Source organism: Octopus bimaculoides, chromosome 4 (assembly GCF_046866305.1).
Source record: "Octopus bimaculoides isolate indiv1 chromosome 4, ASM4686630v1, whole genome shotgun sequence".
Lineage (NCBI taxonomy): Eukaryota > Metazoa > Mollusca > Cephalopoda > Octopoda > Octopodidae > Octopus > Octopus bimaculoides.
Genome location: NC_142931.1, coordinates 18,776,642 through 18,793,266, shown reverse-complemented (window position 1 = coordinate 18,793,266; position 16,625 = coordinate 18,776,642). Strand labels below are relative to the sequence as shown.

Genomic DNA, 16,625 nt, shown 5'->3' with positions numbered 1-16,625 from the left:
AGAATTTTAAGGAAAGGCAATATAAGGTGCGAGAGAAAATATATAAATATAGTATGTACAAAATTTTATTTTTAACTTTTAAAATAGTTATTTCTAGTTTGTAACATCTTAAAATAATTGGTAACAGGAAAAAAGAAAAAAACCTCGAAAACGAACAAACAAAAGAAACCAAAAAGTTCCAAACATTCTAATACCATTGTTTGATGGGAATAATATATAGTAAAGGTTTGAAGAAGAATCAAAAACAGTACCAAAAATAGACATAAACATAATAATAATAATAATAATAATAATAATAATAATAATAATGATAATGATGATGATAATAATAATAATAATATAGAATACATTGATTTGGTTTGATTTTGTTTAGTGAATTATTTTTCTTTGAAACTGTTTTTATTTTTTTTAAATGTCTATTCAAGTTGGTTTACTAACTTCAAAAAAAAAAAAAAAACTATTTGTAAATCATTTACAAAGTGAAAATTTTGTAAAGTAAATAAAGATAATGATATTTGTGTGTTTGCCACCTGGGTATATTCTTCTCATAGAAGAAACAGAAGGGAAAGAGAGAGAGGAGAGAGATGCAACACACAACAAATATGAAAAAGAGTTCTTCCAGTAAATACATTTTAATATATATATATATATATATATATCGATACTATAAGACATACATAGATGTGTTTGTGTGTCAATGTATATATACATGTATTAATGAAAATTTAGATATAAAGGTTCTTTTTTGTGCTTCGCAAGAGTTACCAAAATGAAATCAAGTACATATTGAGTTTCAAACAGATATTGTAGTATTTTTCGGAGACTCAACTTAAAGCTTCCCTCATTACCCCTGACTGGATAATCTCCAATTTGAAATTTCATATTTTTTAAAGGATCTCTATTTATTTGTCATATTTTGAAAAAAAAAAAAAACTAAAAAAAAAAAAATCGTCTCAATCAATAACTACACACCCATCAATTATGATCAATATTACCTTTCCTGTTTATTTTGTTGTAAAGGCAGTAAATTGGCAGAGTCGTTAGCATGCTGGGCAAAATGCTTAGCAGCGTTTCATCTATCTTTATGTTCTGGTTTCAAATCCTGCAGCGGCAAAATAAGTACCAGTTGTGCACTGCGGTCAGCGGGTGCTTTTTATGTGCCTCCGGCACAGGAGCCAGTCAGGCGGCCCTGGCATTGCTCACGTTTGGATAGCGCTTTTTACGTGTTACTGGCATGGAAGCCAGTCAGGAGTCACTGGCATCGGCCACGTTCGTATGGTGCTTTTTATGCGCCACTGGCACGGGAACCAGTCAGGCAGCCCTGGCATACGATCACATCCTTCCCTTTAAAAATGCTGGCTTTGTTTAGATGACCTAAATTTACAAGTTTTGAGTTATGTCTACACTGCTTGTTAAAGAGTAACTAAAACTAAATGATCTAATGTGTCCTTAAGGCAATCTAAGATCGTAAAATGAGGGAGATTTTACTATTTATGAGGCTTTTAATAGAAGGGGAGAAAGATGTAAAAAATATAACCACCATAACACCATTATTATCATCATCGTTTAATGTCTGCTTTCCATGCTAGCATGGGTTGGACGATTTGACTGAGGACTGGCAAACCAGAAGGCTGCACCAGGCTCCAATCTGATCTGGCAGAGTTTCTACAGCTGGATGCCTTTCCTAACGCCAACCATTCCGAGAGTGTAGTGGGTGCTTTTACGTACCACCGACACGAGGGCCAGTCAGGCAGTATACCTATAATTCAGTGTTGCTGCTGTTTACCCCCAGGTCAGCCTTGACTGAGCAAAACTTATGATTAAAATCCATTCGATCATGACCACTTTTTGTTGTGTATATTTTCCAGTAAAAGTGTATCCTGGACTACATTATCTTCTAGGGCTGGTGGCACACTGAAATGCATACAGTATATGCTGTATAGTTGTTGGTGATCTGAAGGAGATCCAACTGTGGACGCCATGTTAAATGACATATAAATTAGCAGAGTTGGACAGGCTTTTCTGTTGCTGTGTGTACCAGACATTGAAATAGCCTGGCAGGAGGTGAAGAGATGTGAGACCAGTCTGACCATGCCAGCATAAAGAAAAAAACTACAAACATCTGTGTAAAGTATCTTACTAATGAATGTATGTATGTAGCATGTATGTATGTATGTATGAATGTACAATGAGAAAGAGAGAGAGAGAGAGAGAGAGAGAAAGAGAGAGAGAGACAGACATAGACATACGCCACAGGTATGCAACGACAAACAGTAATAAATGTTTCAATTACAGCAGTATGGAATTACAGAAGAATAGCAAAGAAAAAAGTCTGTAAGTAGTTAAGTAGCATCAGATATATCGTGACTTAAATAGAAGATTCGGCTAAAGTAATGGTAAATATTGATATGATTGGAGAGAAAGATTAGTTATAGCATGGAGCCAAAAGAGTTGACCAGAGCAATGATAATAAATGATGATGACGACAATGATGATGACGACAATGATGATGATCCTCATCGTCTCTATATCTATCTTCTGATGCTTACGTGATACACAGAATGAAAACTATTTGATCAGGTATAGCTAGTTCAGTCCAATGTTTTATTTGCTGCACAACTAAACTGATAACAATCAAATGACTGGACATCAACAATTCTTTATCTGATTTAGTGACTGTATTTTCTCTCTAAACCAACATCTGGCATCGGAAATTCTCAGGTGATTTCTGAGCATATTCAAACTGTCTCCTGCTCAGATTTACACTAATTCATTCTAAATTATTGCATTAGTTACATAAAAGTCGATGTAATGATTGATTATAGAGGAGAGAAAAAAAAAACACTACAAAAATGAGACAGACGTTCACAATTTTCTCAGGAAAAAGAAATAGCACACAAAACAATATTATATGTATTAATATTTAATAATTAATAAATATAGACGGGAATATAAAGTGAATATTTTCAGAAATATATCTAATAAATGCTGTAAAATGAAAAAAAAAAAGAATTTTTTTTGAATGCCCTGCTTGCACAGATTAGATTAACAGCAGGAGTCATTTTGCAATATGCTGTGAGACACAAACATTTCAAATAAAGTAAATGGACATTTTAATATTCTAATTTTTGATTATAAATCACAAAAAGGGAAAACAAGTAAAGATTTTGTTTCTGAATGTTGGTTTTGGTCTCATATACACGTAACTGTGAAGGCACGTGGCCTAGTGGCTAGGGTGTTGCAATCATAGTCATTAGATCATGGGTTCAATTCCTGGACCAGGTAGCACATTATCTTCTTGAGCAAAATACTTCACTTTTAACATTTACTAGCATCATCATCATCCAGTATTTCAAACTTGAATTTGGCCCCGTTAATGGAGGTAGTTGGATTTACCTCATTGCCATAGCAACTGAGGTAGGAAGGTGCAGCCCACCCCAAACTTTGGGCTGGGTAGCTGGTGCCCATTCTCTTTGCTATCATGAGGCTTTTTTGGAGCATGCCCTTGTTTACCCCCAACCTCAGTTTCTAGACATGAGTGGTCTCGAGACCAAGGCTTCAGCTGTAGATGGGTAACTCTATGATAGATTAGCCTTCTGATTGGGGGAGTGGGTGGTGTTGATCTGCTCTCCTAGCCAGCAGAGTGGCATCATTTGAAAGCTAAAACAATGTGACGAGCATTGTAACTAGTGATATATAACAAAATTTGATAGTTTGGTCAAGATAAAGAAAGGAGAAAAAATATTTTTCTTATAAATTAATAGTATTTTCCAATTTGTAACAAGACCCAGCGCCCCTTAATTTTAATAATTTCCTAACAGGGCAAATCATGTACATTAAACGACGACGATGATGATGTACCTTTAGAACAAATCACAAGGGCATACATTATAAATGTAACACATAAGATGAAAATTAATAAACACACACACACACATACATACAAAAAGAGAGAAGAGTTGGTGACATAAAGGAAATTGAACTCAAAATATGAATATATATTTTTTATTTAATTGGAAGAAGTTATGGAGTGACCAAAGAGCCAAGAGTTTCATGCATCAACACTTATCAAACCTTTGCTAAGTGCCAGTGCACTTGTCTCTTATATAAATAAAACTATTTACTGTGTGAATTGGAAGGTTCAATACCTTACAGTAACCAGCTGTTCAATCCTTAAATGATAAATTATTACTCTTCAATTTACTTGAATTAGTTCTCTCCACACTTGTGTGTGTGTGTGAGAGAGAGAGAGAGAGAGAGAGAGAGAGAGAGAGAGAGAGAAAGAGAGAGAGAGAGAGTGAGTGAGTGTGAGGGAGTGTACATCTGCATGTGCACACTCACATGCAGCTATACACACACACAAACATACACAAAGGGCTAAATGAATAGCAGATGAGTTGCTCAAGCTTCATACTAGCATGCTGTGAGCAATTTAAGGATTGGCAGCAATTTCAGCAAGGAATTTATTTAGATTTGGTCTACAAGTAGATTCCAGTCTATAGGAAAATTGTTCAGGTGAACACTTGTTGGCTGAGATCAAAACTGGATGATATCTTTGGGAACTTTTATATATTCCTAAGATATCCTAGCAAATCTTCAACAAATGGGCTCCCTAAAATTAGTGATCTAAGTAGCTGTATGCATTCAGAGAAAAACACAATCAATACATTAGCACATTCATATATTAAAATGTACATTATTTCAAGAATGCTTTTAACAGCAGAATCTACTCTACTTCAGATTTATAGATTGTAAAGTAGCATAAATGTACACTAATTAGGACATAAATAATAACAACAATAATCATAATGATGATAATAATGAATTCTTAAACAGCTATAAACGCACACACACATACACACATATATATGATATAATTTATTATAGTCCTGTCCATATGTCTTTCATAGAATTCAGTCCAATATGGCTTTCTGTAGTAAACTGAAAGCTTACATAATTTGCAAATACCTCTCCAACTATGACAGCCACCACCTTAAAGCAACATGACTGACCAATCTTAATCTAGTTTTACTACTTCTATCCACAATTAGTATTCAACAGGTAATTGCTTCTTCAGCAAATCTTTTAATAAATATATCTTTCCACTTTATTCTAACTCACATTTCTTGCATTGAAACCACCTCTGGCCAAAGTTACAACTAATGCACTAAGGGAGCCTCAAAGTGGTTGCTTGCCATGCTAGAAATAGCAGCTAAATCCCCCTTCAACTCGTACCTTAGCCTAAAATGTAAAAATGAGATGGTCACGTTAAGAATGTCATTGATCAGAGCTAACCTACAGCTGGACAATAACTAATGTATTATTTGGAGGTATGTGTCTCTATTTCTTATATTTCCTAGACATTCTTATTTAAAAGACTTCCAGAGCTTCCTGACTCATGCCAAACTGTACAACAAACAACATTTCACAGGCAGGGTATATAAAGTAACTGCAAATTTATCTTACAATATATTCTCTGTATTATACTAACAGCTATCCCTAAAGAGAAATAATAATAATAATAATAATAATAATAATAATAATAATAATAATAATAAAACTAATAATAATTGTTTCAAATTTAAGTACAAGGCCAGCAATTTCAGAGTTAGAGAGTCAATTGATTATGTTGACCCCAGTATTTGACTGGTACCTTATTTTATCGACTCTAAAAGGATGAAAGGTAAAGTTAGTCTCAGCAGGATTTGAAATTAGCAAGTAAAGAACTAGAAGAAATACCACTAAACATTTTATCGAAAGTTATCGCAATTCTGCCATCACATTTCAATAATAATAATAATAAAAGCACTGAGAAAGCGCAAACCTCTGCCAAGGCAACACCAACGTACTCTCAGCGATTAGCCAGAGATGATTTTTAAAATGAGAATATCTGAAACAGACTCGACTGCTCTCAAAAACGGGAATATTAAAAATGAACCTGACCGCTTTCAAAAATTAATTAAAAAAAAAAAACAGGAAAAATAATCCAGAATCCTTGTCCAGTACTGGATCGATCCCAAAATCTATTCAGTTTGTGCCAGTCATGAGGCCAAACATCCTTGAAAGTTTCATCTGAATCCAACTAGCGGTTCTTGAGATATCTTGTCCATGGACAAACAAACAAACACAACTGAAAACAATACCTCCACCTTCGCTAAGGCAGAGGTAACAATAATAATAATAATAATAATAATAATGAAGTTCAAAAGATAGTGCTCATGGGAACTGCCCATATCCTATGTAAAATACTGTCTATGTGATCTCAAATTTTAAAACAAACACATAATTTTCTTATGGTTTCTTAAACATTCACTTGAACAAAACTGTACAAATCCAAATATATGGTACCCTAGGCATAACACCTACATGAACTTCTAACTTGTTGTCTCTTGAGGTCTCTGGGTGAGACTTGGATCCAACTTGTACAAATGCAAAACAAAAGTCAAACATAAAATAATAATAACAATAATAATAATAATAATAATAACAACAATAATAATAATGATAATCCTTTCTACTAAAAGCACAAAGCCCGAAATTTTGGGGGACGAGATTAGTCGATTACATCAACCCCAGTACTTAATTTATCGACTCTGAAAAGTTGAATGGCAAAGTTGGCCTCGGCAGAATTTGAGCTCAGAACGTAAAGCTAGACGAAACACTGCTAAGCATTTCATCCAGTGTGCTAACAATTCTGCCAGCTTGCCACCTTGAAATTATAATAATAATAATAATAATAATAATAATAATAATAATAATAATAATAATAATAATAATAATAATGATAATAATAATAATAATAATAATAATGATAATAATAATAATAATAATAATAATAATAATAATGATAATAATAATAATAATAATAATAATGATAATAATTAATGACAACGTTTCCCTAAAAGAAATGGAGAAACTTTCAAAATACAAAGACTTGGAAATAGAGGTAACTCGAATGTGGAATCTAAAAACAGAAACAATTCCTATCATAGTAGGCGCCTTAGGTATAATAAAAAAAATATTCAGACAAATACATAACAAAAACATCAGGACTTACAAATATATATAACATACAGAAATTGCACTATTGGGCACTGCACACATCCTACGCAAAACACTTTCAATACAGTAACCATAAGAGCATCACAGCAAACCACAGCACATACCCAAGGCACACAGAGCTGTGCTCGGTAGGGAAGTGAAAGCACGTTATAAAAATAAAACTACTGAATAATAAAAATAATAATAATAATAATAATAATAATAATAATAATAAAATTAGTAATATTTGTTTTTCTCTGTTGGCAACCAACAATACCAGTATACTACATGTTGTAAAAAGTTTGTTTTGTTTATTTATATGAAAGTCTCGAGTTGCAGAAGTTTTTCAATAAAAATTAACTGAAACTTTAAAAAAAAATTATTTAAAATTTATCTACTAATTACAGATATATAATTACATTCATGACGCTCTCAAAAAATGTTAGAAATGAAATTATAAACTTAATGATTCAAAAATGATTTCTGAGATGTCATAACAGATATTATTGTCCAAATTTGATATTAAAATGTTTTGAGAAATTGTGGATGAGTTTGTACAAGATAGAAATGAAATTAATGATCAAATCCTGGTTTGGCATAAATGAATTTTAGGATATCTCCAGGAAATTATTATAGCGAACTAAGGCTAGTTTAAATTATATCTGAACGTGAAGGGGAAGGAATCGAATCATTAAAGAATTTTATTAGATTAAAACTAGAAACTGGCAGAACTTGAGATTTATTAGATATATGAGAAAAGCTTTCTAAAGTGACATTTTCTAAACGCAGAATATAATAAACTAATGATAATGAAATGTGAAGTTTTGTACAAAGTTGAAAGAAGTAATAAATACAAAACAAATAGTTATTTCACAAGAAGAGCAGAGAGAATATTTAATGAACGACTTACAGATTGTATTTCAAAAGGAATACAGATAGAATAAAATGACGGAAGATTGACAACAACAACAACAACGAAACAATGATAATCATTCTAATTGCTGTCTGATTGGCTGCTCTTGTTCTACTGTTATTTGGCACGGCTCAAGCATTCTGAAACCAAATACAGATTTTGCTAGCATTTCATGCATGAAGATATATTTAATTGTGAAATGAAGCAATGAGTCAGGTAGCATATTAATTGACCCCCTTATTTGTGATAAGTTGTTTGGATAATTTTAAATCAACATTAACCAAAAGCCATTCATACGCTGAGAGTTTTAAGAATTTCAAAAGATATATCTGAGTATAAGAAACTATGGTTTTTTCATAATGAAACAAAATGTTTGTAATTATAAACCAACTAGAGAGAACATCTCCCTCTTTACATGGTCTTTTGGTCTGTTAGAAATCACACTAAAATAGTAAAAAAGGGAAGGATATAATCCCAGATACACTATGTATGGTAAAATGAATAGATGATCATGGTTGGACTATCATTGATTATAGCACTGTTCAATTAGGGCTGACCTTGGGCTAAACAACAAGGCACTCATAATCACAAATCCAGAATTCATTTTATACAGCTTACAATAAAACAAGATAAAATAGGTACATTGCAGCTTAATTGAATAGACAGTCTTAGTGTCATAAAGTTAGTATTTGTTGTCGTCCTCTTCATCATTTTAATGCCTGCTTTTTCCAAGAATTATGAGGGCAATTTTCTACATCCAGTTACCTCTCTGTCACCAATGCTCACTTGTTTCCAAGTAAGATAATAGTTCCTTTGGTCTTTTGAATGACATACAGCTCAATAATACAAACAATTATACCATCTTTATGTCGACACACACACACACAAGTGTGTGCACACACACAAGTGTGTGCACACACACAAGTGTGTGCACACACACACACAGAGGCTTCCAAACAGTTTCAGTTTACTAATTCCACTCAAAAGCCTTGGTTAGCCCGAGGCTAAGGCAGAAGGCGCATAGGAGGAATGAACCTGAAACCACAAAGTTTGTGAAGCAAATGTCTTAACCACTGATTAAAGAGCTCATCATCATCATCATCAATGTCCATTCTCTATAGGTTGGACAGTTTGGCAGGAGGGGCTGGTAAGCTGGAGAGCTGTATTAGGCACCAATCGTCTGTTTTGGCTTGGTTTCTATGGCTGGATGCCCTTCCTAATGCCAACCACTTTACAGAATGTACTGGGTGCTTTTTATGTAGCATCAGCACAAGTGCTTTCTGCACAGCATCAACTATTCAAATATCTAGGCACCAGATTGTTGAAGATAAAATGGAAGATAATATATTATAAAATTAAAATTAATCAAAGGACATACTAAGTATGTCTACCTGCTTGAAATAACAGTTAAAACTTGTTATTAAATCGCCAAAAATACACTGGTGATAACTACAGAAATCAAATGAAGGCAAATTTGGTTAAGACAATCTACTTACATACATTTAAGTATTTGGATTCACATGGACTAGTTTCTACATTGGCACAATAAGCCTTAGCTTCTTCAGCATGTATTACCAAGATAAGAGATTCCCAACTTATCTTTTTGAAGTCTGTGCCACTACTGATTCATTTCGCGCCAAAATCACAGCAGCTTACCAGTGTGAAATAATCTTGTTAAAGATTTATGAGAAAAATGATTTATTAAAATTAATTTACAAAGGTATTGTTAATTCTATTATTATCTATTACATTAGATAATAGTAGAATTAACGATACCTTTGTAAATTAATTTTGATAATATATTATATATATACAAGAGATAATATATTAAGTTGGACACACTGAGTTTTATTAAAAATTTTTGTCTGGTTTTACATTATATTTTTCTTTAAAGTTTAGTCAGAGGAAGATCTTTTTTTTGAGGAAGACTAGCAATTGCCCATACATGCGAATCTTTCCTTTCCATGACACAGACATGTATTCAAGGAAAAGGCCACCTATTTCAGCCAATACAACTTGCCAGCCTGACTTTCTAACAGTTCTGTCAGTTCACTTCTCTGGCTTGGTACCTTTTTTATTAACCTTGAAAGGAGAAAAGGCAAAGTTGACCCCAGTGGAGTTTGAACTCAGAATGCAGAGAGTCAAAACAAACATTGTGAAGTATCTTATCCAACACCCTAACAACTTTGCCAAGTTTTCAGTCTTAGTGAGAGGGAACATAATAATTATTAATTGCTATTCTCAGACTGGATAGTTGTTTGAGTCTCACAACAAAGTGGACTCAAAGATCCAGGAGCATTGTTAAACAAGGCAACAGATAAAAAATAGGAATAAGCTTTTAACAGGCTTCAATACAGTTTCTATCAACTGAATTTCTCTCACAGGCTTTGGCTGGCACAAAATCATGACAGAAGACACTTTCTGTATTGTGGGCTTAAAACCAAACCACCCAGTTGCAAAGTGAACTTCTAGACCACATGACCATGCCCAAAGAATGAATTTACAAATTTCCTCAATTTACTTGCTTCAGCCAGAAACTGTGGTCATGCTGGAGTACCACCATCATTTTTATGAAGAACTTTCAGTTTCCATCTTACAAGGTTTGGTTGGCCCAAGGCTACAGTAAAAGACATTTGCCCAAAAGTGCTGTGCAATGGGATTGAACCAGAAACCACGTGGTTGGGAAGCAAACTTCTTAACCACACAACCATGCCTGAGTTACAAATTTATTGAAATATATATTTTTACAGATGGATGCCACTGTGAATAAGAACCGTTCAATTCCAAAGTGGCACACAGTTTTCAGCTAGGTAGACTGAGGCTAGCAGTGCATTGAACCATGGTCATGGTCACAACCTAAGGCCTGCCAAAGATTTGAACATTCTAATTACTAAGCCACGGAACTATAAATTACATTCAGTAGAAGGAGGAAAGGTGATTTATGCAACTTTGTGAATGGCATGAAGGCAGGTAATTGATGAGAAAGCAGAACAATCTAAACACAGAGGGGAAGAGAAGAAAGAAAGGTGAGAGGAAAAGAGGTGAAGAAAGGAAAACAGAAAGGAAATTGAAAAAGGAGGTTAGAGTGGCAAAGAGAGAAAGTGAAAGGCAAAGAGAGTGTGTATGTATCACAAAGCGAGAGGGAGAAGTGAAGAGGGAAGAGGGAGAGAATAGAATTAGATGAACAGATGGTTTTATTATAGCTAGTATGAAACCATAAAGTACTGAGCAGCAGAATAATGAATGCTAAAAGAGGCAATAGGAAATCCCAGCTGAATGGTGGGGCACTAGCTGGAACCTGTTAATGAAATAAATTAAGCTAATCAAAAGAGGATACTTTCATTTTTCACGAAGAACTGAGAACTGTTGTTATGAGAGAGAGAGAGGGTGGGGAGCCCTTCTCTTCAATATATGAAAGCAATATTCATCAACTGAGAAAGATGGAATATGGGCTTGTAAGAGCATTAAGAAGTGCTTAGGGATAAATTCCTCATTTTTGGCCATGATTAGGATACAGTGACTAAAGAACACCTCAAAATGATTCTCTGACAAATATATTACTGAAAGAGTAAAGAGTGTTTCCCATAGTAACTTAATGTCAACATTCCCAAGTTAAGAATATTAAATATGGTTGTGATTAGGTAATGTAAAAATTAGCTCTAAATTATGATACTTTTCTCAAAGAGGACATTTATTGAAATGTCTGAGTTGAGGTTGAGTTAATAAAATTATCAGACCATTTTCCAGACAATTAGCACCATCTTTAACATATACATCCCCACTATGTTCAGATTGGTTTCAACCACAATGGCCATCAGTTGTCTCATTCCTGGATGTGTAGATAGTGCCAGGATGGATTTGAACCGGGAACTACATATATGAATCGGAAGTCTAATGGATAACTTATTTAAAAATATCAGTTGCCAGTTTGACTCAGTGTGTACAGTGCAGGTATGGTTTGAGGTTCAGTCCCAATGAGTAGCACCGTGGGCAAGTGTCTTCTACTATAGCCTCAGGATGACCAAAGCCATGTGAGTGGATTTAGTAAACAGAGACTGTAAGAAGCCCATCATATATACATACAATATATGTGTGTGTGTCTTTGTGTCTGTGGTGTTGGTGTGTTTATGTCCCTGTAACTTAGCAATTTGGCAAAAGAAACTGATAGAATAGGTACCAGGCTTAAAAAATTTAGTACTGGGGTTGATTCATTCACCTAAAATTTTTCAAGGGGGTGCCCCAACATGACCATAGTCTAATGACTGAAACAAATAAAAAAAAAAAAAGAAAAGAAAGATCTATTAAGACACCGTATGGTGATAGGTGATGGAAGTCATTCAAAGAGAATGTAGACATAAATATTTGAAAATCTTTCAACCGCAAAACATGACATTTAAGATTCCAAAGACTGAATATGTTATTAAGAAATTTCATATAACCAATCATATATTTAGTCTCCTTTATCACTGATTCATTCATCACTGATCAAGGACAACATCATCATCACCATCATCATCATCGTTTAACGTCCGCTTTCCATGCTAGCATGGGTTGGACGATTTGACTGAGGACTGGTGAAACCGGATGGCAACACCAGGCTCCAGTCTGATTTGGCAGAGTTTCTACAGCTGGATGCCCTTCCTAACGCCAACCACTCAGAGAGTGTAGTGGGTGCTTTTACGTGTCACCCGCACGAAAACGGCCACGCTCGAAATGGTGTCTTTTATGTGCCACCCGCACAAGCCAGTCCAGCGGCACTGGCAACGATCTCGCTCGAAAATCCTACAGGAGCCAGTCAGGCGGTACTGGCAACGGCCACGCTCAAATTGCAAACTGTGTTATGCTTAACAGGAAGTGATCTGTGATAACATGGGTTGGTGATCAGTCAAAGATTCTGCTTGAACCACAAACATTTTAATTTATATATTCTGTATTTCATTTATCACAGGTGTTTTGTGGAACCAAACACCTGTGATAAATGAGAATAGATGTCTTTTGTTGCTGTTATGACCAAAGTCGTCTTAAAGAACACATAGCACCCCAAATAAAATCCAACATTCAGGATGCAAACAGAGTAGTAGCAGTGGTAGTAGTGTTAAAGGTAATTTACCTGGCTCCTTCAAGAGGTGTGAGGTAGACGTCATTGCCTTCAAAGTCCACAATACAGTGCTCTGGCATGATTCCCAGGCCACTGAGGTGAATATCTTGTTGAACAGCAGCATCGGTGCGGCCAACCAGTGTATGCTCCTGTTGAATAAAAGACAAATGCAAACAGTAGTATCTTCAACAAGACAACCCTGAATTCAGAAATATACCAGTAAAAAAAAAAAAAAAAAAGGAAAAAGAAAAGAAAGGAAGAATACAAAAACATAAAAAACCCACATGGCGATCAAACGTTCATTTGAAGATTATGAGCAAAGCTAATTCAGCAATCAGTGAATTCTAATCAAAAGTATTAATTATTTAGTTGCCATATAAATTAAATAATTCTAGTACATCTCGTTCTTTGATATTTGAAACAAGAAGCTCTGTTAAAAAGATAAAATATAAAAACCGTAAGGATAGAATAGAAAATTAAGAAGAACTTTGTGGAAAAACTTCAAAAATAACTATTGTAAAAGTTTTTAGTAGAAGGAAAATAGAAAACAAAACAAAACATGATTCTAAGACAAGAAAAACAAAATTCTTAAATACATTGAACTAGTGTTTTGATGCTATTGTTTGGTGAGTTGGATTCTGAGATACTTGGATCTTTTGTACTCTTTGAAAATATTCCCTGCTAAGAACAACTAACTAGAAATTGCATCAGACGTGGATGAACCATTCCTCATGACAACCACTCATTAAAGAATGCAATCTATTTTTGACTTTCCTTGTGACAAATGTTATTCGTACGAATTAGTAAGTTCAGGAATGACAGTTGTCTTCCTAAAACTTATCTCTGGAAGTAGTAGCAAGAGAGTAAATGGGAATCTACTTTAGAATACATCATCATCATTAGTTTTAAACAATTACAAGTTCACAGGTAGACCATAACTATATTAGATGTTAGTATATATCTCGGAATCCAGAAATTAAATAAATTTCAGATTTAGAGGTTAAACAAATCTCAGATTTAGAAGTTAAATAAGTCTAAGTCTTGAGTAATGTTTTCAGTTTCTACAGAGACAGCATTGACCTTAATTTCTATAATTCATTTAGAATTATTTAATGACTCCTCCACCTTGCTTTGTTTGTAAATTCTTTTTCTAACTCTACATTCCAACCTGCTTCTTTTCCAACAAGAATCTTTAAACAAGAAACCGTTCTCTTTACTTGGATTCAGAATGTTGATGTTATAGAAATGCAATGAAACTGCTACAAGGCAACACATTAAGCACCACAATTAAATGTGAAATTTGAGGAAAGAGAAAATATTTAGCAAAGTTAGAGCAAAGAAATGCGATTGTTAGTTTGGTTATGAAGTTCATTTGAAGATTATAAATAAAAAAATTTATAAATGAAGGAACTTAATGTTGACGTATGATGGAGGAATGGTTGATAGTAGTGACGATTTGGATGCATGTAAATTGATGTTGAAATAATGCTTTTAATTTTAAAACAGCAAAAGTAAAGAACATTTAATCAATTAATTAGAAATACATATTGACTGCAGGAAAAAAAAAAACAAACAATAAAAAAAAAATCAAAATATTGTACTGGTTGCCATGTTTGAAACACAAGAGAATTTTTTTTTCTTTCCCCAAAACAAATTCTTTGATGCATATGTTAGCAGAAGGAAGTGGATAGTCTGGTGAAATAAAGCACAGAAAACTTGGTGAACTTCAGATGCCATTCACCAATTGGATTATATTTCATATCTGTTCTGTAGTCATATAACTTGATCTACTTGGAATAATACAGCACACAACTTGATTGACAGACTACATAAATTCACCAAAGGAAAATAAGGACCCTGCACCTAACCTAGATTACAACTTGACATATTGAGATGATAAATCTCTATGCCTGTCCCAAGAGTTTGACTGCAGAGCTCTTTATATTACAAAGTTCTGTATTGTTCTGTAATATGTCTACAGAATGGTACAGTAATCGTACAAGCATGGGAAACTCACATTGACATATGTTTGCTGAAAGTTAGGTATGATAATGTGTGATGATTATGAAGATGATGATGAAAATAACGTATTTATAATTAATGTACAAAATATTTTGTATAAAAGATAAAACCAAAAAAAGGACAACCCTCCCCCCACACAAAAAAAAAACAAAGAAATAAACACAAAGTCAATCTCAATGTGTAATTAATTAGAAACATAATAATTTTACAAGCTGTCTGTTCACTACTAGCCACTGAAAGAACAATAACGAAAAAAAAAAAAAAAAAGAAAAGCTACAACCGCATAAAATACATTTAAGATATAACAAAAAATAGATAAATAAAATAAAATCTAGGTTATTGTATTTCATTGCCATGGTTTTTGTTTTTTTAAGTTAATGTAAAACATAATTGTTTTCAAATACTACAATGAAATATTCCTTACATTTTAAACAAAATTTGCTTGATACATTTTTAAGCATAAATATTGATTTCTGTTTAACATAGGCATAATTATACTTCATGTTTGAGGGGAGGGAATAGGTGATTATATTGATACCAATATTTGGTACTTAATTTGTCATCTCTGGAATGATGAAAAAGTCAAAGTCTATCTAAGCTGGAATTTAACTCAAAATGTAAAAGGATGGAATTAATTACCACAATGCATTCTGTCCATTACTCTCTCAATTCTGCTAGGTAAATATTGAAAAGTGAGAAGAGCTTTATCACTGTCATCCAAATTTAACTCCATAAAAAAGCACATGCAGTCAGCTTGTCGGCATGTATGCATGATGTAAAGCTATTTAGTATGAGCATGACAGAACATATGATTATTGAAGCATATTTATGAATAAATATACATGTCTATGCTTAGATATACAGAGGAATGCATGCATACATGTGCATGTGCACACAAACATGCACCTCACATGGAAATATTTCGAAAGGGAATTGACCTGTCATATGTATTGAAAATTGATATTGATGCATTTTCAAAGAGTTATATTGTCCATTTATTAAATTCACATGTTATTTTCAGTGAATTAAATAGTTTATTTGCTTAATAAATAGCTAATATGATGTTGCCATCATGTAGCTAGCTAGCTAGCTAGCTCACTAGACAGACAGTCAGACACTCAGATAACTACAGGAAAAGATAGAATAAAAGCATGCTCTTGAAATTATTCAGGATCTGAATGATATTTTTTTAAAGTCATAAATAATTCAAGATGAGATGCATGACACCACTCCATGGAAAATGTAATTTTTTTTGCTGCTGATTTTTATCTTATCCTCATTTGGTAACCAAACACACACCATACTCAAAAACTCTCCAGCTCTTCTATATACCCTTATTCATTAATTTGGCTTGGCTACTACAGTCTTACCACATTGAAGAATACTGAATTTCCCTCTACACTTTGAACAGTTTAGCCAACCCAATTTATCCTCCAGCAATACCTTTGTATTGTTTGAGTAAATTAAACTAAATTCAATTTGGTTTAATTAACACGCACAGTGTCAACTAAAAACTAAGATTTATTCTGGAGTGCATTATTATATCGAACT

The 16,625-nt window shown here is 33.6% G+C and overlaps 1 protein-coding gene across 50 annotated transcripts in view; it reads right to left on the bottom strand.

Moving 5' to 3' along the window:
• LOC106881370 (kinesin-like protein KIF13A) overlaps positions 1 to 16,625 on the bottom strand; it is a 692,738-nt gene that overhangs the window by 145,317 nt on the left and 530,796 nt on the right. For all 50 annotated transcript variants that reach the window (XM_089350407.1, XM_089350417.1, XM_089350419.1 and 47 more), the window contains one exon: positions 13,065 to 13,201. In XM_089350407.1, the coding sequence (XP_089206533.1) occupies positions 13,065 to 13,201 (137 nt within the window). The remainder of the gene's footprint in view (positions 1 to 13,064; positions 13,202 to 16,625) is intronic.